The sequence below is a fragment of the Pistacia vera genome, unplaced genomic scaffold (genome assembly GCF_008641045.1).
Source record: "Pistacia vera cultivar Batoury unplaced genomic scaffold, PisVer_v2 Contig673, whole genome shotgun sequence".
Classification (NCBI taxonomy): Eukaryota; Viridiplantae; Streptophyta; class Magnoliopsida; order Sapindales; family Anacardiaceae; genus Pistacia; species Pistacia vera.
The window spans coordinates 295,344-316,777 of NW_022196527.1; the positions used below are offsets into that span (position 1 = coordinate 295,344).

Sequence of the window (21,434 nt, forward strand, 5' to 3'; positions counted from 1 at the left end):
GGACTCTACGATTCAAAGAGGCGTTGGGTTTTCCTCCTCATTGTTAATGTTTGCCATAGTTTTAAGAAAGGAAGAAGCTTTAGGATTGAATTTGGGTGTGAAAATTTGCCGGAACGTGGACTATTATCGTCGAAAATTGCACGGATGCGTTTAGGGATTGAAGATATCGATTTTTGCCTTAATTGGTTTCGATTAAGCGATTTGAATATTTGGGGCTCTTTTTTCAATTTTTGAATTTTAAAAACTTTCATTAATTATTTTTGTCCTTATATGTTTTAATCTTTTCATTTTAACCCAATTTACATGTTTAATAGATCCTAACTGTGCCACGTTAGCTTCTCTAAATAAAAAAAAAATGATAAACAGTTTCAAGGTCATTTTTTTAAATCCAAACTTGGAATGGCCGGTCAGCTAAATTTTCTCCTCATTACATGTATATATCATAAGCTTACGGGTTTGCCAACATAAACTAAAAGAAGAAAAATAATGACGTTAATCACAAAAATAACTCCATTTTTAAAATGATATTTTTTTCTTCTTAATCAATCTCGTTATTTCATAATACATTGTGTTTAACGAATGAGCGAATAATGTTTTAATTGATGAATGATTGATTTAAACTCATTTAATTACATGTTTCAATTTTTATTAGTTACATAGTTGCCCTAATTTTTTATGCAAAGTTTAACGTTCTTGAATGTCGTTATCAACAGAATTGGGGGTTCATGAGACCCTGTGTTTGGTTACTCGTTTCGTGGCTTCACTCATTTCTTCACTGAAAAGTAGAGAATAATAAACAAAAGAAGTTGATCAACACAAATGATCGAGGCTAATTAACGAGACAACCGGAGCCTAGATGAAGTGTCCCTACTGCTCAGCGGCGCAGGGACGTTGCGCCACCACTACCACTGGCCGCTCAATCACGGAGTGCACCTCATGCGACAGAGTCGTCGAAGAGCGACAGTCCCAAAACCACCACCTATACCATCTCCGGGCACAAGACAACCCACTCTGCCTCGTGACCTCCGATCTCCCCACCATCAACCCCGCTCTTCAAAACAAGAACAACGACGACGACCCTTTCGAGCCGACGGGCTTCATCACGGCCTTCTCCACCTGGTCCCTGGAGCCCAGCCCACTCTTCCTCCGCTCCTCTCACTCCTTCTTTGGCCACCTCGCTGAGCTTGAACGAACCTTCGAAGTTATATCCTCTTCTTCAACCTCCACGTCATCAACGGTTGTGGTTGATAATTTAAGAGCATATATGCAGATCATTGACGTGGCGTCAATTTTAGATTTGGATTATGATATATCTGATCACGCATTTCAGTTGTTTAGAGATTGTTGTTCAGCAACTTGTTTAAGGAACCGGAGCGTTGAGGCTCTTGCCACTGCTGCTCTTGTTCAGGCCATTAGGGAGGCCCAAGAGCCCAGAACACTCCAGGTAATTTTTATTTTTATTTCTTTAGTTTTAATTTTATTTAGGTGAAGGTCTATGATGTCTCTATGTTTGATATCTGCTTTAAAACAATAGGAGATTTCGATTGCGGCTAATGTGCCTCAGAAGGAGATTGGGAAGTACATAAAGATACTTGGAGAGGCTTTGCAACTGAGCCAGCCTATTAATAGCAACTCCATATCAGTTCATATGCCCAGATTTTGTACTCTTCTTCAACTCAACAAATCTGCTCAGGTAACTTCTTCTCCGTGTTCTCGTTTTGGCTGAATCTTGTGGCAGTTATGAAACTTGTAGCAGTAAGTTTAACAACTAAATAGGGAGAGGAAAATCCTTTGTTTGTGTGTTTATGTTTGTAACTAAATTGCGAAACGGTATTGGTTATGCATCTCAAGAAAACTGTTGAAATATTTTAAAACTGAAAGGGAGTAAGGGATTCTTATCATGAGAAATTGTGTTATATATCGAAATGGATTGGAATTTAGAGGAATATGTGAACCAACATCAGTGAAAGATACTGCTGCAAAATTCCAAATTTGATTTCTATCCTGATTATATTGGCTACCAACTGGACTTAAAAGAAATTCTGATAGATACATCTACCTGTAGTATTATTTGATGGCATTATATCGTTCTGTTGGAAGATTAAGGTGTTATACTTTCTGTTCAAACCTTGGGCATAATTGACTCCTTGTAACTTTCTCAGGAGCTGGCAACTCACATTGGAGAAGTTGTAATTAACAAATGCTTTTGTACTCGAAGGAACCCCATTAGCATCTCTGCAGCTGCTATATATCTGGCCTGCCAGTTAGAAGACAAACGCAAAACTCAGGCTGAGATTTGTAAAGTGACAGGTCTGACTGAGGTTACACTAAGAAAAGTATACAAGGAGTTATTGGAGAACTGGGATGACCTGCTCCCATCTAATTATATTCCAGCTGTCCCTCCGGAGAAAGCATTTCCCACTACTACAATTGCTTCTGGCCGTACATCAACAGTTAAAGTTGATTCAGGTGAAGTGACTTCTTTGGACAAAGATAAGCAGCCAGAGACTAAGCCAAATGAGCTCTTAGAAGCTGAAAGTAGTGTTGATGCTCGTGTTGCAAATGCCTCTATGTTGAACCTGCCACAGTCCTTCACACAGCCCTGGCTTCAATTTGCAGCTTCTAATGTTAAGACAGCTGGAGAGAAAACTCAGAGTGTTCCTCGAGGGGACACCATTGATATGCAGTCTAATTATCAAGAGTTAGACCAGAAGGTAGATGAGGACACAAAGGCTTCTATTACTACTGTAAGACCTTGCCAGTTTTTGAATACTCCAGCTTCAAGCGTGAGTTCAATTATGTGGCCATTTAGGCCTCCATCCTCTTCCGGATCTCCTGTGACTGTTCAAGTGTATCCATCGAAGTTCCTTCCAGATCACACTGAGCTTCAGGGAACTGGTGTTCAAAATGAACGTAAAAATGCCAATCAATATGCAGACACCAAGTGATTCTAGAGAAATGGGTCCTGCATTCTGGTAAATATCACTGAAACCATAAAAACTATATTAGATTATTCTGAATTCTGAATTCTTAGTTCTTAATTATTTTGACAGTTTTTGTGTCATATCATGCATCATGCAACATATTTCTTCATGTTAGAATAGATATCCATTCTGTTGAACAGTCACAGAATTGCCCATGGATGGATTGGGAACAACAAAATATTTGTTTGTTTGATTTTTGATAAATCTGTTCTTATATTTTAACCTTTAGATGTGTACAATTGATATTGTGCATTTGATGAGCTAGAGCTAGTTTTCTTCTTATGTTTTAACCATTTAGATGTATACAATTGATATTGTGTATTTGGTGGGCGACAAGTAGTTTGTTCTTATATTTTAGGCTTGAGATGTGTATGGTAATTTGTGAATTTGGTAGGTTTTTGTGTTGAACTAGAAGCTTTAACTTCAAATTGAAATGCCATTGGATTTGAAATTTGGAGTTGCCTTAGAGGAATCCAACTAAAGAAGATGGAGAAAGGGGGATTATGAGGTAGGAGTGATTAGTGTTAAAACTAACAGATAAGTCAGAGAGAATGGAAGAATTTTTTTTAAAGTTTTATATTTTTGAACCACTTTCCTATATGGGAAGACCAACTCTTTGTGCAGACATTGTTATTTTATATTAACGTAAAAATCGCATTTTTAACTGTTACTACAATTGCTTAATCTCTTCAATTTTTTTATTACATATGTACATGTTATGATATAAATATTTAGAGTTAATTGCAACAACTATCCCTGATGTTTCAAAGAGTGACAGTTAGATGTGGATGAACAGGGGTAATACGTCTTTACATCCAGTTTCTATTAAAAATTCTACTTGAATACCTAAGTGAAGTCCGCCCTTTACCAAATATTAAAATTCAATCCAGATATATTTAAAATAAATAAAGATAAACATAAATTTAACGAAGTGAATCGAACCCTTTACCAGAAATAAAAAATCAACACATAAGACATAATCATTACAAACAAACAATATAAGCTAAAACCCACACCACTAAATTAAATAGTCTGAAGGTTAAATTCTTGCCTTGTTCTGTGATGGTGGGAGGTGCGAGGCAATATTGGGTCTGTTGATTGGTTAATTTGATTAGTCTTTAGGTTATGTTTCTTCAGCTTGTTCTGTGAAGGTGAGAGGTGTGGGAGCTGGGCAATGTTGAGTTGTGTTGTGATGGTAGGAGGCAGGAGGCAGGAAGAGATAGGCTGAGCTGATGAGTGTTGGAGGCTGCGAGCGTGGCCATTGGGATGCAGTGCCAGGCCGTGAGTTGGTAGCTGCAGGCCACCTTCAGCTTTGCGACAGCAGCAGCAGCGCCGCAGGCTACCTGCTACGACTAGCTTCTCGGCATTGCTGGGCTGTGGCGTTAGGTCGCAGGTGGCCTTGATGGGCTGAATCTCCACCATTGGTGCTGCCACTTTGGTTGTTTAGTTTTCACATTTAGGCTGATTTTTTTTGTTTAAAATGAATCGAAAGGAGGGAGAGATGGGAGGGGATGGAATGAGAAGAAGAAAAGAAAAGGAAAGGAAAATAAGAGGAAAAAAAAGGGAAGAAAAAAAGAAAAATAATTAGTTTTAGTTTTTTAAAAGAAAAAGGGAAAAATTAGTTTTAATTTTTTAACTTAGTAAGAGATATAGGATAAGTTAAATCCTATGGGTAAAATTCTTATTTTCTATATATATATATATACATATTTTTTTTATAATGGAAGTTGAGGGAAGGGTGATATATGACTAATTTCCTAAATAAAAGGTGGTTTTTGTATAATAACCCCAAACTTAGCATCTAAGTTGCAGTTTTTGAAATCTCAGGGGTGGTGCTCGTGTTGCGAATGCCACTATGTTGAATTTGCCTGTCCTACACGCAGCATTGGCTTCCATTTGCAGCTTCTAATGTTCAGACAGCTGGAGAGAAAACTCAGAGAGTTCCTTGAGGGGACAACATCGATATGCAGTCTAATTATCAAGAGTTATACTAGAAGGTAGATGAGAACACAAAGGCTACTATTTATTCTGTAAGGCCTAGCCAGTTTTCGATTACTTCAGCTTCAAATGTGAGTTCAATCATGTGGCCATTTAGGCCCCCATCTTCTTGTGGGTCTACTGTTAGTGTTCAAGTATATCCATCGAAGTTCCTCCCAGATAAAATTGAGCTTAAGGGAACTGGGGTTCAAAATGAACGTAAAAAAGCCAAACAATATGCAAACACCAAGTGATTCTAGAGAAATGAGTCCTGCGTTCTGGTATATATTACCATAACCATAAAAATTATATAAGATTGTTCTGAATTCTTAGTTCTTAATTATTTTTAGTTTTTGTGTCACTTCATGCATCATGCAACATATTTCATTATGTTAGAATAAATATCCAGTCTGTTGAACTGTCACAGAATTGCCCATGGATGGATTGGGCACCTCAAAATATTTGTTTGTTTGATTTTTGATATATTCTGTTCTTATATTTTATCCTTCAGATGTGTAGTACAATTGGTACTCGTGTATCTGATACGCTGAGAGGTAGTTTTGTTGTTATATTTTAGGCTTGAGCTGTGTACAGTTTATTTTGGAATTCGGTAGGTTTTTGCATTCAATATTTGTTTGTTCATTATTGGTTAGCTCGTAAAGTAAGTGGGATCTATTTTGCGAACTGACTAATGGCTAGTTAACTACTAAGAAACTGTCATGTCAAAGATCGTGAAAAAAAGGTTACGAGAATGGATTGTGTGATTTGTGTCTCTGGTATTATTTTTTGCCTACAAGCTGTAACTTCAACAAGCATTTGATGGGATTTGAAATTTTGTGACGGAGAAACGGTGTTTATGAGGAAGGAGTGAGTAATGTTAAAACTAACAGAAAAAAAATGTTTGAGAGAATGGAATAATTGCTCTATGGGAAGACCAATTCTTCGTACAGAAATTGTTATTTTCAAATAACATTTATTTAATCATGAATGATACATATCTTACCAATTGTTTATATAAATTAAAAAACATCTGATATACATCGCTATATTAGAGATTTACAACGGTACCAAAGTTGTGACTTGTGAGAGCTCCTAGATATTTTTTTTCAACCGTTTAGATCTAAAGGCTAAAGCGGTCAGTAACACCTTAGTAATCATGCGTCTGTATTACACGATAGTCTTTGTAACGATCCACGGGTCACATAACGCTTAGCTAATCCGAACGTTGCATGCTCATGGCACACGCGTAATTTATCGAAATCTCTATGGCATTTCTTTAGCCGCCCCGATATTTACACAGAAATGTGACGTGTTTAAACTCAAGATCCCCAGTCCCCTCTTCTTTCATATCCTTTCTCGCCTGTCTACATCCTTCTCGAAAACAAACACATATATCCCCAATCTCTGCCGTCCATTCTTCCAAGTCATCGATCCGCGTCCTCTTGAATCCAACGTCTCACATCTCAGCAATAATTCAAACGCGCAAATATATACACCACTTAGTCTGGCCACTTCCAAACCCTAGCCGCGAACCGCGCGCCCGCAGGCTTATCCCGACTCGCCTCCTTTTAGCCAATAAAAACAAGAGAGAGAAAGTGAGAGAAACAGAGAGAGAAAAACAAAATTAGGTTTAATTACATTTGTGTGTTTCTCTTGAAGCAATCGAAGAAGAGGTACCGTACACCAGAAAATTTAGGATTAGGGTTTTGAAGAATTTTAAATTTGATAAAACCTATCAAGTCCGCCATAGATCTTTGAAATCTAGTCATACTGTTAAGGCTACTGTTTGGTTCAAAAGTTTATTTCCTTTTCACCATGAAATTACTATTTTTTCTTATATCCTAGTGCTCTTAGCTTGGCCCTAAAATCAGTAATCACTGTTCTGTATGCTTTTAATCAATTTCTCCATAAAAAAGGAAAGGTAAATAAGTTGAGTATATAAACAAATTGTAGGTTATAGAAATAGTTGGTTGTATGAGATATAGGGTTTCGTATTTGATGGATGAGATCTGGGAGAGAGCGGTGGAAACAGCTTTAGACGGTCAAAAGGACCACAAAGCGGCTCGAACGTTAACTCTAGACGGCGCGGTGAAGTGTGTACAAGGGCGGTTGCCACCGCCGAGTCTTCTAGAGAGATTTGACAACCTTGAGCTTCTTTCGATTGCGAATATAGGAGTTTCATCGCTAGAGCAGTTTCCACGACTCAAAAACCTTGAGAAACTTATCCTCTCTGACAACCGCATCGCAGGAGGCCTAGAATTTCTGGTTCAAGCGGGCTTGGACTCCCTTCGCGACCTTGATTTGTCAAACAACCGGATCCAGTTCATTGAAGATCTAGCGCCCTTGGCTCAACTTAAGCTCATTTCTCTCGATCTGTATGAGTGTCCTGTCACCAGAGTGAAAGATTATCGATCTAGGGTTTTTGCAATGATCAAGTCCTTGAAGTACTTGGATAAGATGGATGCAGAGGAGAACGAGAGGCCTGAATCCGATGATGAGGAGGATGATGACGATGAAGATGATGAGGATGATCCTGGGAGTGGAGAAGTCGATGGTGAGGATAGGCTGTTTAGGAGGGATAATGGGCACAGCGAGAATATAGAAGGGATTGTAGATGCTGAAGAGGATGAAGAGAGTGATGCAGATGAAGAAGAGACTGAGACTGCCCGACAGCCCAATGAGACGAGCCATCAGACAAATGGACATGAAAATGTGAATGGGGAATATGTAGATTTTGAAGATGAGGGTTACGATTATGATGAAATTGAATCCGGAGAGGAAATTTTTGAGGAAGAAGATGTGGCTGCCGTTGGGGAAAGTGATGATGAGGAAGATGGAGTTGAGGATGATGATGAGGATGATAATGATAACGATGATGATGATAATGATAACGATAACGATAATGATAACGATGATGAAGATGAAGAAGAGGAGGTGGATAATGATGAGATAGATGGGTATTTTGCTGACCCTGAGAGTACAGGGAGGTTGACAAGCACGGAAGGAGAGATTGATGGTCATGAGCAGGGGGAGGAAGATGGTGACGATGATGGGGAGACTGGGGAGGAGGAGCAAGCTGTTGAGGATGATGGGGAGTTTGAAATTGAAGATGAAGAGGAGGTGAGAATGATATACAATCTTATTTGTGCTTTCTTTATTAAAATTTTAATTTCTGAGGATGTTTGTTGGGTTAATGGATCTTTTGCTGGTTGTGTTTTCAGATGAGAAGCCTACTTGTCTGCTATTAAGTTGCATATGTGCTAATGCTGTTTAATTTCTTGCATTATTGTATATGTTTTTGTTGCAGTTAACTTTTATATCTTTTTTAACACAAATTCGGCAGCGAAATTAGACCTTCGCAATTTTTTTGATGTCATAGCTTCCGTTTTGTGACTGAAAGCGTGTTGCTGTAGAGCAAATAAATGCTTTTGGGTCATTCAATTAAACATGATGTTCCCACTTCTATTAAACAGTTATTTATTCATGACTTGTGAATTTTGAAAAGCGCTCTTTGTAGTTTATAGATGTACTAGGAAAAAGATTATATGTTTCTATTATCTTATTGTTGTTTGCTTATTTGGTGTTTCCTTTGTCTAAAGCCTTAAAAATGATCAACCTCAGAGGATTGAAAATTCGATTCATTGACTTTTTCTTTGAAGCTATGGCATACACTGTGTCTGTTAAGAACAGAGTGAACACTTATTTCTTTTGGACATGAGATTTTTTATGTAAGTTTTGAAAATGGTTGTCGAATGATTTGGTAATTGCATTTTCAAAATTGAGCTCCCAGGATATTTTTTTTTTATTTTTTTTATACTCAACATTCAGTATTGCATTATAAGATGTGACATGATGTCATTTCTGTGTTTTCATGTTTTTAGGGAACTTTTTGACTTCTTATTTCTTAATCATATTGTTCANCAGAGTGAACACTTATTTTTTTTGCACATGAGATTTTTTATGTAAGTTTTGAAAATGGTTGTCGAATGATTTGGTAATTGCATTTTCAAAATTTAGCTCCCAGGATTTTTTTTTTATACTCAACATTCAGTATTGCATTATAAGATGTGACATGATGTCATTTCTGTTTTTTCATGTTTTTAGGGAACTTTTTGACTTCTTATTTGTTAATCATATTGTCCAGGTTTTAGGGGGAATGTCTTTAATTGTTCATTAACATGGAGCTTGGCATTTAGTGGGAATTTTGTATTTGAGATTATTGGTGAGGGTACTTGGTCGTTACATGTGATATTATCTCGTCGGATGCAGTTAAATACATCAAGTTACTTTTGTATCTAACCAGTCAGATGTGCCCTTGTTGCTGTTTCAATGACCTGAACCATGAATGTGATTTTTATTTTGGTTGTCTATGCTAGTTTTATATTCTTTTACTGATTTATGCACAGATATATGCTTGTTATGCGGTTATTATTTTGTGACTGCAGCATTATTTTACTCTAAATATTAGTTAAACTAGTAACCTGATCAACTCTTGTGCTTTACATGCTTGATTGATTATTTTTCATCTCTCTTTTAATTGAGTTTTATTGTCCAATAGTCTTTGCATGATTTTGGATTTAACCATGGTTTTGATTTGCTTTTTAAGTATGTGTTATCTCTTTTGTGTAATATCGGTTTTGCAGTTTTTCCTTTAAGTGCTTTTTGTATTTCAGAATTTTTGTTCAGTTGTGGTTATATATATATATATATTATTTGGTTGTTCTCTGATTCTAACTGTGGGAAGTTCTCTGGAATGGCAGGAGGAAGACTGTGGTGCAGGGTACCTAGTTCAGCCAGTGGAGCAGGCTGAAGAAGATGATGGTGGAGGCAGTGATATGGAGGCAGGGAATGAAGAGGAAGTTGAAGAAGAAGAAGTACAAGATGATGAAGAAGTTCAAGATTTGCCAGCAGCTCCGTCACAGCTGAAGAGAAAGAGAGGTGATGATGTTGATGAAGATGACAGTGGTGAGGATGATGAGGATGTTGTTGAATCATCATCAAAGAAGCACCATTAGCTGTTTTCCATCTCTCATTCGTAGATGTTTAGTTAATGTCTGGAAAAAAACAGTTGGATAGATTGGTTGGTAGTGATTTTGGCTATGTCTTCTTGGACAATGACAATGTTTAGGAAGAAGATAGATAGATAGATAGAGAAAGAAACTTTTATCTTGGGTGGAACCTTTAGTTCAAAAGGTTGTTAGTAGTTCTTTCCCGCTTGCCCTCTCTTACATAGCCGTTGCTATGATATTTTCAAATGGCAGTTATGTAGGGAGAGAACTCACTCTCACCGCCCAAACCCATCAGTGCTTTTGTTTCAAAAGGGGGTTCTAAATGGAGGGAAACTAAATATTCTCAAAAATCTTTTGTTTTTTTCCTTCTGTTTGTCCAAGCGGGGGTTTTAAAAAGGGGCTTGTAAAACGCATCGCTATGTAGATAGTTTTCAATTTTCAATCAATTTCAAGTGGGCGTTTGACGTGTTCAATACCTTTTATCATTATATAATTTGTCAAGCTGTGATTGGTAGCCTGCTTTATTTATGAGTTGCAGGGCTGTTGGACAGGTGGCATTTTAATTCTATGTAGATAGCGAAGGGGTTTCATTAGTTTTAACCTGGTCCCGAATTATTCCCCTTCCAAGGTTTCTGAAGTCATGTGATATATGGGGCCTGTTAGCTTGATGGGTATTCAGTGATCATCTAACGGTTGAGTAGCCATGATCCACTTAATTTATCATCTGATGCTTTGTATGGTGGTGCTCCTGAGTTCTTTGGTAGATTAATTGCCTCTTTTCGGATACAAGTATTTATTTGCTCGGCGCTTGTGCACGGCTATTTAAATATCGGTGCAGCGAATCTCATTGTTCGACTCTCTCGGCCCGGCCCAGCCCAGCTCAAGGTCCACAGCTTCATTCAAGCTCGCAGCTGAAGCCTACATTTTCTCTGTTAAAACTGTAGCAGCGAGTTCATTAATCACTGGTAATTAGAAGGATCCAAGTTTGAGGAGCCACTCGGTTATTCACTTATTCTCGCTTGACAAACTGTCACTCTGCTGGCACGTGCTCTTCAAGTCATCATTTTTTTCATTTTATTCAGGCTCCATATGTATGATCTTCAATATTAAGTTGTTACATTATAGCGTATATATTTGACTATAATATTGAAATTTATCTTTCTATTACAGCAGGGTTAATGAAATTGATTCATTTATTTTAGTCCATCTAATCATTTTCAAATTCCAACTTATTGAATTAATAATTAAGTCATTTCATTTGTACCTCTCAATCATATAATGAAAGGAAATAATAAAAAAAATCAAGTTATTTATTCTCGTGAGTATTTAAAACCCTTTTATATAAATTTCAATTGCATCACCCTTTTTTTTTTTTTGAACAAATTATAATACAATTTTTGACTTGGTGGATCAATTTTTTTTGTATGATAAGTTTAAATTAAACCTACACGGTTTATATTTAAAATAACACATTGTTAATCACTTTAATGAATAAAAAATTATATAAAAACTTGGAACAAATTTAGGAGAAAAAGTTATGTGAAATACTTGTCCATCAATAAACATTTTTTTTCGATGATTAGGTATGTCCGCCAGTTTACGTACACCTCAACTAATCTCGTGAGATCCTGAAACTACCGGCTAGGTAAGGCTTAAGACTATCCCTATTAAACCTTCTTGAAAATACATCCAAGAATTTCTATCGAACTATTCGATTGACCAAGGTAATTTGTCCAATAAAACATTGCTAATGCTTTTATAAGTATTTGAGATTTTTTTTTTTAATTAAGATTGGACCTACCTACCCACAGTTATCACACAAGCATGGATAAGGCGCTAAATAGTCTCACCTCCCTCAAAAGTGTTTGTAGTTGGCTACACAGCCACACTTCACACCCTAGACAACATGAGTCTCAAAGTGTTGCTGTTATCTCCACGTCCGCCTCACTATCATCACCACAACACAAGAGAAGATCAAGGTTGCACTTTCACACCCCACTCAAGGTATTAAGCATGACCAAGGAGAGCAGTGAAAGTGGCAATGGAGTTTTAGAAAAAGCAGCAATAGGTGGTGGATTAGTCTCAACTCCAGTGATTGGGTGGTCTCTTTACACTCTCAAAACCACTGGGTGCGGCCTACCCCCCGGTCCCGGAGGTTCAATTGGTGCTCTAGAAGGAGTCAGCTACCTAGCGGTTGTGGGAATTGTGGGTTGGTCCTTGTATACCAAAACCAAAACTGGCTCTGGTCTCCCTAATGGTCCTTTCGGATTGTTGGGAGCCGTTGAGGGTTTGTCATACTTATCATTGCTTGCCATTCTAGTCGTCTTTGGTTTACAATTTCTTGAGCAAGGCTCCATTCCAGGACCTCTCCCAACTGACCAATGCTTTGGTTGAGATAATGTGATATCAGCCATTAAAATTCTATCTTCTGTATGTGGTGTTACTTCATTCCAAACTGAGTGTATTTAGTAATAAAGCTATAGTTGATATGCCTAAATTATAATGTAATTGAAAATTCATTGAATGTTACAAATTTTCAAATCGTCTGAAATAGAATAGAATTATGTCCCAGTTGAGAAATAAGACTTCATATATTTAGGTAAAGTAATTCAACTTCCAATTTTAAAAATTGGGGGTTTTTCCTTCTAGGCAATCTAATAGTGATTACATTAGATTTAAACCCCAAAGGGTTGGTCTGATGGTAAAAAATGTTTGCTCCCTCACTTATGTTTATGGGTTTAAACCTTAGGGTCAATTTACCACAATAACATTGTGGTTTAACTGATTTTTTGAGCTTGTAAAGTATTCAATAGACTCTGAAATGAGCAAGCTGACCTAAACACCTCAATTTCCAAAAATAAAATAAAATAAAAGTTTATCCTAAAATCATTTTAAAAAAATCTGTTTATCTTTATCTAAAATCTTACATCTTATCCCACAGGTTAATTTATTATATTATATTTATTTTTTAAAAAATAATTTTTTTTAAAACCATTAAAAATTCTAAAGTGAATATAGAATAGAGCTATTCCGTACTAGAACAAATAATCAATGTATCCAAACAAGCTCGTAAAACGGTTTTCTTTGGGAGTCGAAGTCAAGCTTCAAGTCATCGCTTAAGTACCAAGACTTGAAATTAAATCTTTAGGAGAGCAGAGCGAATCAAATACGTCCATCTGCTCACAATTTCTTGGTCCTCTTGTTATCACTACATATTTTTGGCTCTTCTTCAACGAGTCGCATCATCCCCCGCCTTTGTTTTTCACGATTATCACCATCAGGTATGGCTTTTTACCTGATCATTACTCTAAACTTCGTTATTTTGATTTACCTTTAATCCTTTTGTTAATCATTATTATTGACTTAATCATTGTGTTGTTTACGTGTCTTCTGGTTATCTTTTTTCAACCGTTGATCGTCTGAAATTGATGTGTTTGTTTTAGGTTTTCAGTTGGTTGTGTTTGGTTGCCGAGAAAACCGAAAAGAAAACAAGTTTAAAAAGTGATTAAAACCAATATACATATATATATTCTGTAAGCCTTTAAAATAAATATAAATTAGGTGTCCGTGTTTCACTTCATTTTACTTTTAGTTGGAAAAAGCAAGTGTTGTCTGTTTCTGGAAAATTGAATGTTACTTCTTCTGATCATGTGAGTGACTGTAAGTCCAACTATTAATGTTTTTTCTTCTGTTAACATGGATAAATTGGCTGTTGGAGTTGTATTTTCTGTTAGAAAGGATTCGAAGTAGGAACAGAAAGAAGGAAAAAGATGCTTGATACCTCAAAAGAATCTTATATTCCAATTGATATAGTGCCTTTTTACCTTGGGGAAACATGTACACCATTGGTGAAACTGATTGAACTTTCCGTCTCTTGACAGCTATATGGCTGGAAATATTTTAATTTGGTTGCATTAAAAGTTGTTTGGTATTTAGTTATATTTAAGCAATAAGGTTTAAGATGACTTGCAATACAGGAATCTGATAGTAAATCGGTTAGTTTAAGGTACTAGCATGAGTACTTATTTTACAAACTTATTGACTTCTCTTGAATATTCAACTAAAGATTATTCAGTGTTTTTTTTTTTTTTTTTCCCCGATGAAGTAGAGTTATTTGTTTGGTTTCTATATAGTAATAATGAATTGTTATCAGAAAGGTCATAACTGCAACATTTGGAAATAAATAAAGAACTTAAAACCAAAACTTTACCCTGGATTAAATAATTATCTGGCACTTCTCAAATTCTCATCATAACTAATCAGATTCACGGGCTGCTTCCCACTTTTTTCTTTAATTTATATATTCCTAATGGTCATTCTGATAAACTTTGAGGTCCAGTTGCAGTTAAATATGGATCAGGGGAAAAAACAAAGCTCCATCATCGGAAGCAGCAATAACAAGATCTACTTGGATCTCAAGGATATTATACGGGAGCATGCCCTTCAATTCCTTCCAGCTAAATCACTTTTTCGGTTTACAGGAGTTTGTCGAGACTGGAGGTTCCTGATCTCGACTCCTTTCTTTGCACACAACCAGTCAAACAGTTTCCGTAAGATCTCAGGCTTCTTTTTTCAGTCCTCACCTGGTGATCAATCCTTTCTTTCGCTCAACCCAATGGCCTATGGTGTTCCGGACCCTTCTTTGAAGTTTTTGCCTGAAGCTGTTGACATTAAGAGTTCTTCTAATGGATTACTTTGCTGCCAGGGTCTCACTGACTACAATGCTTACTACATTTGCAATCCTGCTACCAAACAATGGCAAAAGCTTCCTAAACCAGAAAATTATCATGGCCCTGAACCTGCTGTTGTGCTCATTTTTGAACCATCAGTATTGAAATTTACGGCTGAGTACAAGCTTGTTTGTGCCTTTCCATCAGAACTTGATGGATACGAATTTGAGATATATTCCTCTGCTGAAGGATCCTGGAGAACTTCTGGTGAGATTTTCCTTGGGAGTTGCAAGATCCAGCCAAATTCAGGTGTTCATGCAAATGGTATTATTTATTGGACAGCAAGGAATACTAAAATTCTTGCTTTTGATCTCACAATCGAGCGGTCACAACTCTACTATGGTGGTGGGACCTTGGGCGTGATCAATGGTAAACTTTGCGGGTTGTCGGTATCTCATCAGAAGCTGTATGTTAAAGTGTTATCTAATACATACACAAATACAATGCAAATGCATAGTAATATCAAGACATGGGAAACACACTTTATCACTTTAGACGATTCTGCTCCTGGCGGGGCTGTTTTTAATCCAGATGGTGTGTTGTATGCACAAGATGATAATTTGGTCCTTCAGTCAGGGAAAACACTTTATTCATATGACATGAAGACAAGAGAAGCCAAAATCCTTATGAATGAATCTTCTATCATCAGTGGTAAGATCGTTTCTTACGTGAATAGCCTCGTTGATATCTAGTTAATCTCTCTTCTTGCACTGCTGCACAGCCCTAAAATTAACTTTAGAGGCCGTCATGGTTTGGAACTTAATAGTTGTGTGTTTTGGTTATGTTTATTTAGAGCTTTTATGTTTGTAGCAACATTGCTCCTTTCGTTTACTGATTAAACTCTTATCTTTAGATGGGCTTTTCAGAGAAATATAATATCACTATTATGATTTTGGATTTTATATTGGTGTGAACTTACATGGATAACCAACCTGTTGTCTTCTGTTTTGTTAATGCTTTGAGCAAAGAATGTGGTACGGCATTTTTCTGCCACCTAGGAACATAAATTGGTAACGTCAGACGGGGAAAGTGGGTTAGTAACTTTATTAAATTATATCCGCACTGCTACTGTATTCATGACTTTGTTTAAATAGAATTGGAATACTTCTTAAAGAAGTGATTAACAGCCTGACAAAATAGGGAAAAACAAGTAAAAGACCAAGGCTTTGGTTGGTTCACTTTTTTATATTTTTTAGAAAAGTTTATGGAAAAAAGTTTAAAAAGTTGAATTCGGTGAGTATTATGACGTAGGATTTAAAAATAAATAAAAATACCTTCTATATTTGTTTATTTACTAAACACCTTTCCTATGTTTGTTCATTTACTAAAAACTCTTATAATAAAATATTAAAAGTTAACAAAAACATCCTCAATCTACTCATTAAATATGGATAGTCGGCCACCACCGTCGGTCGTCGTTGACGACTGACTACAATCAAAGATTTGGTCGTCAACGGCCAGAACTTTGGCCTTAGATCTAGTCTTTTCTGGCCAGATCCGTCGTGGATTTGACCGAAAAAAGCTAGATCGGCGCACTACCAGCCAGATTCAGTTGGTAGTGTGCCATTATACTAGATTCTGGCCATTTTTCGGCGGTGGTGCCTGGAATCTGGTAAATATGGTTGTTGGGGTTTTTTTGTAATTTCTAAAAAAATATTTAAGGGTATTTAATTAAATTAACAAATTTAAGGAGTTTAAAAAAAGTTGAATACTATTGTGAGTTTTTGCAATTTTACTGTTTAACTTTATTAGGAATACTAATAATAGTATTCCCAAATGTGAGTCAAACGAAGCCTAAATTCGTTGCTGTTTAAGACTTGATAACTATCTAGTTAGTTTGACGCTTGCTTAGAGCATCTCCAATAATGCTCTTTATTTTGAAGATGCTCTTACAGATAAATAAAGAGCATCTTCATTAATTTTAAATATAAATAACACAATTTTTATTCAAATTCAATAGACTCGTTATATTTAATGAAGATGCTCTTTGTTTTTAAGAAAATCTCCAATGGTGTTCTTTATTTTGAAGAGCATATTTCAGATAAATAAAGAGCATCTTCATTAATTTTAAATATAAATAACACAATTTTTATTTAAATCCAATAGACTCTTTATATTTAATGAAGATGTTCTTTATTTTTAAGAAAAAGACTTAATAAGAGAGAGAATTAATAAATAAAATGCATAGGAACTTGTAATTTATTAATTAAAATTAGGATAGAGAGTGAAATTTGACTCTCAAATTCACTCTTTAATTTATATTTTAAAGATAAAGAATATGTTAGACTCTTGTTTTTATGGATAGATTCTTTATAATAAAGAATTTAAGTCATATAAATAATCATTTGGAGATGCTCTTAAAACTCTTAGGTGTATTACTCTAAGAGGTTATAAGTTCGAATTTCTACTATTACTAATAAGGGGTAATCATTAGAGATTTATTTGGCCGTTAACTTCAAGTCTTTGTGAGATTAGTTGAAGGTCGTTAACTGCAGGTCCCCAAGTGACTAGTTAAGATGCGTGTAAGTTGGTCGGACACCCTTGAATGAAAAAAAAAAAAAAAAAATTGATAATGACTTCCCATGAATGTGAAGAGATTGGAGTTGTGATGGTAATTTAGTAATTAATCCTACCTAGTGATAAATATAGAGATACAAATTGAGATATCGTGGAAGAGTAACAGTGGCATTTATTATAGTCGAAAAGGAGTAATTTTCTAGTTTCTCTTGAGTCCTATCATAAATCTCCTAATTTGGGTACCTCCTAAACCATTATATTTACATTTATCTCCTGATTTTGCCCATATGCAAATTTCTCTATTTTGGTAGCAATGAAGGATATTTTCGTCCATCATGGTAGTAGGAATATTCATCATTCCACCACAATAATTAATAGAATTAATAGAGACTGAAAAAAATTATAAAAACAAATAAATAAAATTATATTTCCAATAATGTAGTGATGTCACCAGAAAAGAGCCTTTGCAAAGCAGATGACATCACCAGCGCGTATGTCTAAAATCTTTGGCAGATTCTTGGCGTTAGAATATCTAATAATTAATTAATTCAGTTAATATAGTTTTCCTCGTGTAAATAAAAAATTTATACGTATAAAATATTCAAAATAATAAACAGCAATTTATATAAAAAATTTATAAAATTACATTCCTCAAGTGGTAAATTTATTATTGCTTAATAAAATAACATTTTAAACATAAATAATTTGTTTTAACGTCGTCCGATGAACTCATTAAAATACTAAAATTAATAGCAAAAATATTCAAAAATATCGTCCACATAAAAGGAATCTTTTATTCATAAAAAGTACTACAGTAAATCCTTTTGCTTTGCCCTCAAGGACTTGGTGAATTAAATTGTACGCGATCTTTGCAAAATCCCAACTTGTAATACGGGCACTGTTGACCTTAAATGGACGACTTGACGCCATTTTATCCAATTAAACGAAGCCACCTGTGCTGACTTCTCTCATATAACTCGTGAGTAATGTTGTGTCAATAGTTAGTAAGTTACACTTTCAAAACCAGGAGACAGCGACTTGCATAACACGCTGAAATTTTCTCACCATAAATACTCTCTGTTTCTCTCTTCGCTTGCGACGTTTTTCAGTCTTCATCTCTTCGCTTTCACAGGTAGTGTTCTCACTCTTTGAATGCTTCTTTTTGTGGGTTTTTTTTTTTTACCTATTTTTTTTTGTTTCCGTTTAAAAAAAATAAAAATAAAAAAAGAGTCGATCTTGGTACTTCATTTCTGGGTGTTAAATCTTTTTTGCCTTCTTGATATGTCTTGGTTCGTGTTTTTGTTTAAGTTTTTCTTCTGGATTCTCATAGTTTGATGTAAAATTGCTGCATCCTCTGTTTCTTTCTGAAGTCTGTGAATTTTCTTGTTTAGGTAATTGGTTTGCTTGACTTTTGTTTGGGTCAATTCGGGTTATATATATTTGTTAACTGGGGAAAAAGATTAGGGAATTTAAAAAAAAAAAAAAAAAAAAATTAACCGAATTTTTTTGAGTATAGCTAGTACACTAAATTAATTTGATTACCTTCTTTTTTTGGTGCCTTGCGTAGCAAGTAATCTTTGCTTGAAGATCAAGATTTATTTACTTGCGTTAATTTGTTTGGTCCTTGTGTGCCTACTAATCTTTGGAATGAGTCGCTTTTGTGAGCATTAGGTGACACTGTATATATATACATATATATAAAAAGATTTTCGTTCCAAACTTCTCTTCACAACTCAAAAGAAAATTATTCTGTAAACAGGTGAGGGTTGAGAAATTAAGTGTCTGTGGAGATCCATTTTGAAGTGATTTCATTAACTTCATTCAGCATTGGTGAGTTTTTCTTTTAGCTTTTCTTTGCTATCATCTTTCTTTTCATGTCTGTTAGTCGATTGAGAGGGATTAGAATCTTTAATTGTTCTTGGTAAATGGGTTTTTCTCATTGCCGGATAACATGAACTGACCATTGATTTCTGTTAATATATATGCTTGTGGCCAGTACTCATGTATAGTGAAGTTGAATACGTTTTTGTTTTTAATTTATATGCTAATAGGTCTGCTGGTTCTGATTAGTGCTAATTTTTTCTTAAGTTGGTGTCATGCTTGATTTTTACTACGTTATGGCCAGTTTGATGGATGAATTTTTTATTTTATTTTTTGCTATGTACTTAAGCGTCTCACATTGCTAGGCTATTTAGCAAGTAAATCAAATTGTGTTTTACTCTGACTAATCTATTCATCTTTAGTTGTAGGTGTAATGGAGATTATACAGAATAACAAGACAGTGGAAGAAGTCTTTCATCACGAATATAAGTCTGATTTTGAATATCATCAACCTATGAAAACAAGGTTCTACCTTGAGCCGAAGGATTGTCCACCCCTGGAAGAGGTCATAAAGCAGCATGCTCTTCCCTTCCTACCAGCAAAATCGCTTTGCAGGTTCAGAGCTGTTTCTAAAGAGTGGAACCGGTGGATAAGTAGTCCTTTTCTGGCTCACATGCAAACTACCCACTTTAAAGATATTTCTGGCCTTCTTTGTCAGTCTCCTTATTCAGACCCCTCCTTCATCTCATTCAATCGAGATGCTTACAGCATTCCCAGTCCCTCCCTGGAGTTCTTGCCTGAACGTGTTTGTATCAGAGCCGCATGCAACGGATTGGTATGCTGCCAAAGCCGTAATGATGAGTTTGTCTACTACATGTGCAACCCTGTGACTGAGGACTGGGAAGTGCTTCCTGAGCCAAATTTGTGCCATACTCCTGAAACAGCAATAGCACTTGCATTTGACCCTACTGCACTGAACTTTTCTGCAAATTATTGGATTGTGTGTGCTGTCCCTGTTACTTTAAATGGTTTCTCAGTTTTGTTTTTTGAGATTTACTCAAAGAGCTCAAACTCTTGGAGGGTTGCTGATACAATATGCGGTGAACCCATTGCCTTGAATCTGAGTCGTAATGGGTTCTACATGAAGAACGTTGTCTATTGGAAGACATTAACTGGTCCAGTTCTAGCTTTTGATTTGAAGAACGAGCTCTATGGGATTTTGCCACTCCTTTCTAGCATTGAATCACATGGTGCTATGATGCAGATGTATGGGGAATTGTGTTACATCCTTCCTCAAATACAAGATGGAAAATGCATGTTAAATGTTTATGGCAATATGGCTATGAGCCTGAAGTGTGTAATTCCTCTTAAATCTGAAGTTGTGGGGGAAACAGTTTCCAATTGCCGTGTTTTGACATGTGTTAATGATGACATGTTGATAATTTTGCTCCCAAGGAGGGTTATTGCTTATCATGTGAGAGAACAGAAGGTGGAATTGTTAAGTGAGGAGAGGACTGAAGATTTTGAGACTTTTCTGCCTTATATAAATAGCCTTGTGACTGTGCACAGGTAGCTGCGTAACCAGATTTCATTGCGAGTTCCACTCTCTGGAAGTTTTGGACGATGATTTTTGGAAATTCCAACTAGAAACTCCAGATTAGTTGTGGAATTTAGATCATGAACTACTATTCAAAGTTTAGGACTAGATGAAGCTTTAATTTTGATGTCGTCTTTACTTTGTTTGAGCCCAGTGATGTTGAACCATGATGTTTATAAATCTTGTGATATTGAACTATGATGTTTCTAAATCTTGTGATATTGAGCTATGTTGTTTCTATATCTTTGAAACATTGAGAAATGGAATCTTCTTCAATTTTTAGGTTCTGTTCAGATCAATTGCTGTGACTATAGTTGTGAGATGTTATAAATGGTTTCTTGTTCATTGTGATAACTGTGGTTAGTTTTCGAAGTTTGCATTATTGCATATTTGCATATTGAATATAATCTGTTCAAATTTGAGAAAGGTCTAGAAGCTTCAATCTTGATGGTCTTCCTGTATCGTAATGGAATCATGTACATGGTTTCTTCCCGAGTGCAATTGCAGTCACGGCAAGTTGATTTTTCTTCAAGTTATATAGTAATAGTATTGGGTTTTTGGTTATATATATATATGCTGTGTTGGGATTTGATTGAAGATAAAATCATATTATGATGTTACCCAATAGCCTATCTTCTTGTTGTCTTGACAGAAACTAAAAGCATCAACAAAACTGTATCCATCCAATATCCTCATAAAAAAAGGAGTCCCGTTCGTGGAAGGTGGTTGTTTCCAGTTGGATAGAATGAATGTAAATAAAGAGCTCAATGTTGTAGTTAGTATGGTAAAAAGTAGTTGA

General features: G+C 35.8%; 5 protein-coding genes across 8 annotated transcripts; all 5 read left to right on the forward strand.

Annotated features, from left to right (window-relative positions):
* Positions 1-683: 683 nt before the first annotated feature.
* Positions 684-5,287, forward strand: LOC116113078 (plant-specific TFIIB-related protein 1). Of its 2 annotated transcripts, none has more exons than XM_031399232.1 (4): positions 684-1,444; positions 1,535-1,693; positions 2,163-2,975; positions 4,812-5,287. In XM_031399232.1, exons 1-3 carry the CDS (start codon positions 857-859, stop codon positions 2,946-2,948), a joined length of 1,533 nt encoding a protein of 510 aa, XP_031255092.1. In that variant the 5' UTR covers positions 684-856; the 3' UTR covers positions 2,949-2,975; positions 4,812-5,287. The 2 variants fall into 2 exon arrangements, with proteins under 2 accessions (XP_031255092.1, XP_031255094.1); XM_031399234.1 differs by lacking the exon at positions 4,812-5,287 and adding an exon at positions 3,454-4,455.
* A 1,184-nt stretch (positions 5,288-6,471) lies between these two features.
* Positions 6,472-11,126, forward strand: LOC116113023 (acidic leucine-rich nuclear phosphoprotein 32-related protein). The gene is made up of 2 exons (XM_031399158.1): positions 6,472-8,081; positions 9,722-11,126. The coding sequence occupies exons 1-2, from the start codon at positions 6,936-6,938 to the stop codon at positions 9,974-9,976; spliced, it is 1,401 nt and encodes a 466-aa protein (XP_031255018.1). The 5' UTR covers positions 6,472-6,935; the 3' UTR covers positions 9,977-11,126.
* A 668-nt stretch (positions 11,127-11,794) lies between these two features.
* LOC116113088 lies at positions 11,795-12,392 on the forward strand. The gene has a single exon (XM_031399243.1). It carries the CDS (start codon positions 11,795-11,797, stop codon positions 12,362-12,364), a length of 570 nt encoding a protein of 189 aa, XP_031255103.1. The 3' UTR covers positions 12,365-12,392.
* A 696-nt stretch (positions 12,393-13,088) lies between these two features.
* On the forward strand, positions 13,089-15,578 carry LOC116113049 (F-box protein At5g49610-like). Of its 2 annotated transcripts, none has more exons than XM_031399193.1 (2): positions 13,089-13,251; positions 14,316-15,578. In XM_031399193.1, the coding sequence occupies exon 2, from the start codon at positions 14,322-14,324 to the stop codon at positions 15,390-15,392; it is 1,071 nt and encodes a 356-aa protein (XP_031255053.1). In that variant the 5' UTR covers positions 13,089-13,251; positions 14,316-14,321; the 3' UTR covers positions 15,393-15,578. The 2 variants fall into 2 exon arrangements, with proteins under 2 accessions (XP_031255053.1, XP_031255052.1); XM_031399192.1 differs by having other exon boundaries at positions 13,090-13,251; positions 14,310-15,578.
* Positions 15,579-18,161: 2,583 nt separating this feature from the next.
* Positions 18,162-21,008, forward strand: LOC116113063 (F-box protein At5g49610-like). 2 transcript variants are annotated; one of them, XR_004125373.1, is made up of 2 exons: positions 18,162-18,349; positions 18,977-19,050. XR_004125373.1 is itself a non-coding variant. In XM_031399218.1 (2 exons), exon 2 carries the CDS (start codon positions 19,472-19,474, stop codon positions 20,609-20,611), a length of 1,140 nt encoding a protein of 379 aa, XP_031255078.1. In that variant the 5' UTR covers positions 18,234-18,349; positions 19,461-19,471; the 3' UTR covers positions 20,612-21,008. The 2 variants fall into 2 exon arrangements, 1 of the variants encoding a protein (XP_031255078.1); XM_031399218.1 differs by lacking the exon at positions 18,977-19,050 and adding an exon at positions 19,461-21,008 and having other exon boundaries at positions 18,234-18,349.
* Positions 21,009-21,434: the final 426 nt, after the last annotated feature.

Bases quoted from the DNA above. Each gene is read 5' to 3' on its own strand.
- LOC116113078 (XM_031399232.1), top strand. From the start codon at position 857: ATGAAGTGTCCCTACTGCTCAGCGGCGCAGGGACGTTGCGCCACCACT. The intron at 1,445-1,534 runs GTAATTTTTATT...TTAAAACAATAG, and splicing joins AAGAGCCCAGAACACTCCAG to GAGATTTCGATTGCGGCTAA. The intron at 1,694-2,162 runs GTAACTTCTTCT...TAACTTTCTCAG, and splicing joins AACTCAACAAATCTGCTCAG to GAGCTGGCAACTCACATTGG.
- LOC116113063 (XM_031399218.1), top strand. From the start codon at position 19,472: ATGGAGATTATACAGAATAACAAGACAGTGGAAGAAGTCTTTCATCAC.
- LOC116113049 (XM_031399193.1), top strand. From the start codon at position 14,322: ATGGATCAGGGGAAAAAACAAAGCTCCATCATCGGAAGCAGCAATAAC.
- LOC116113023 (XM_031399158.1), top strand. From the start codon at position 6,936: ATGAGATATAGGGTTTCGTATTTGATGGATGAGATCTGGGAGAGAGCG. The intron at 8,082-9,721 runs GTGAGAATGATA...CTGGAATGGCAG, and splicing joins AAATTGAAGATGAAGAGGAG to GAGGAAGACTGTGGTGCAGG.
- LOC116113088 (XM_031399243.1), top strand. From the start codon at position 11,795: ATGGATAAGGCGCTAAATAGTCTCACCTCCCTCAAAAGTGTTTGTAGT.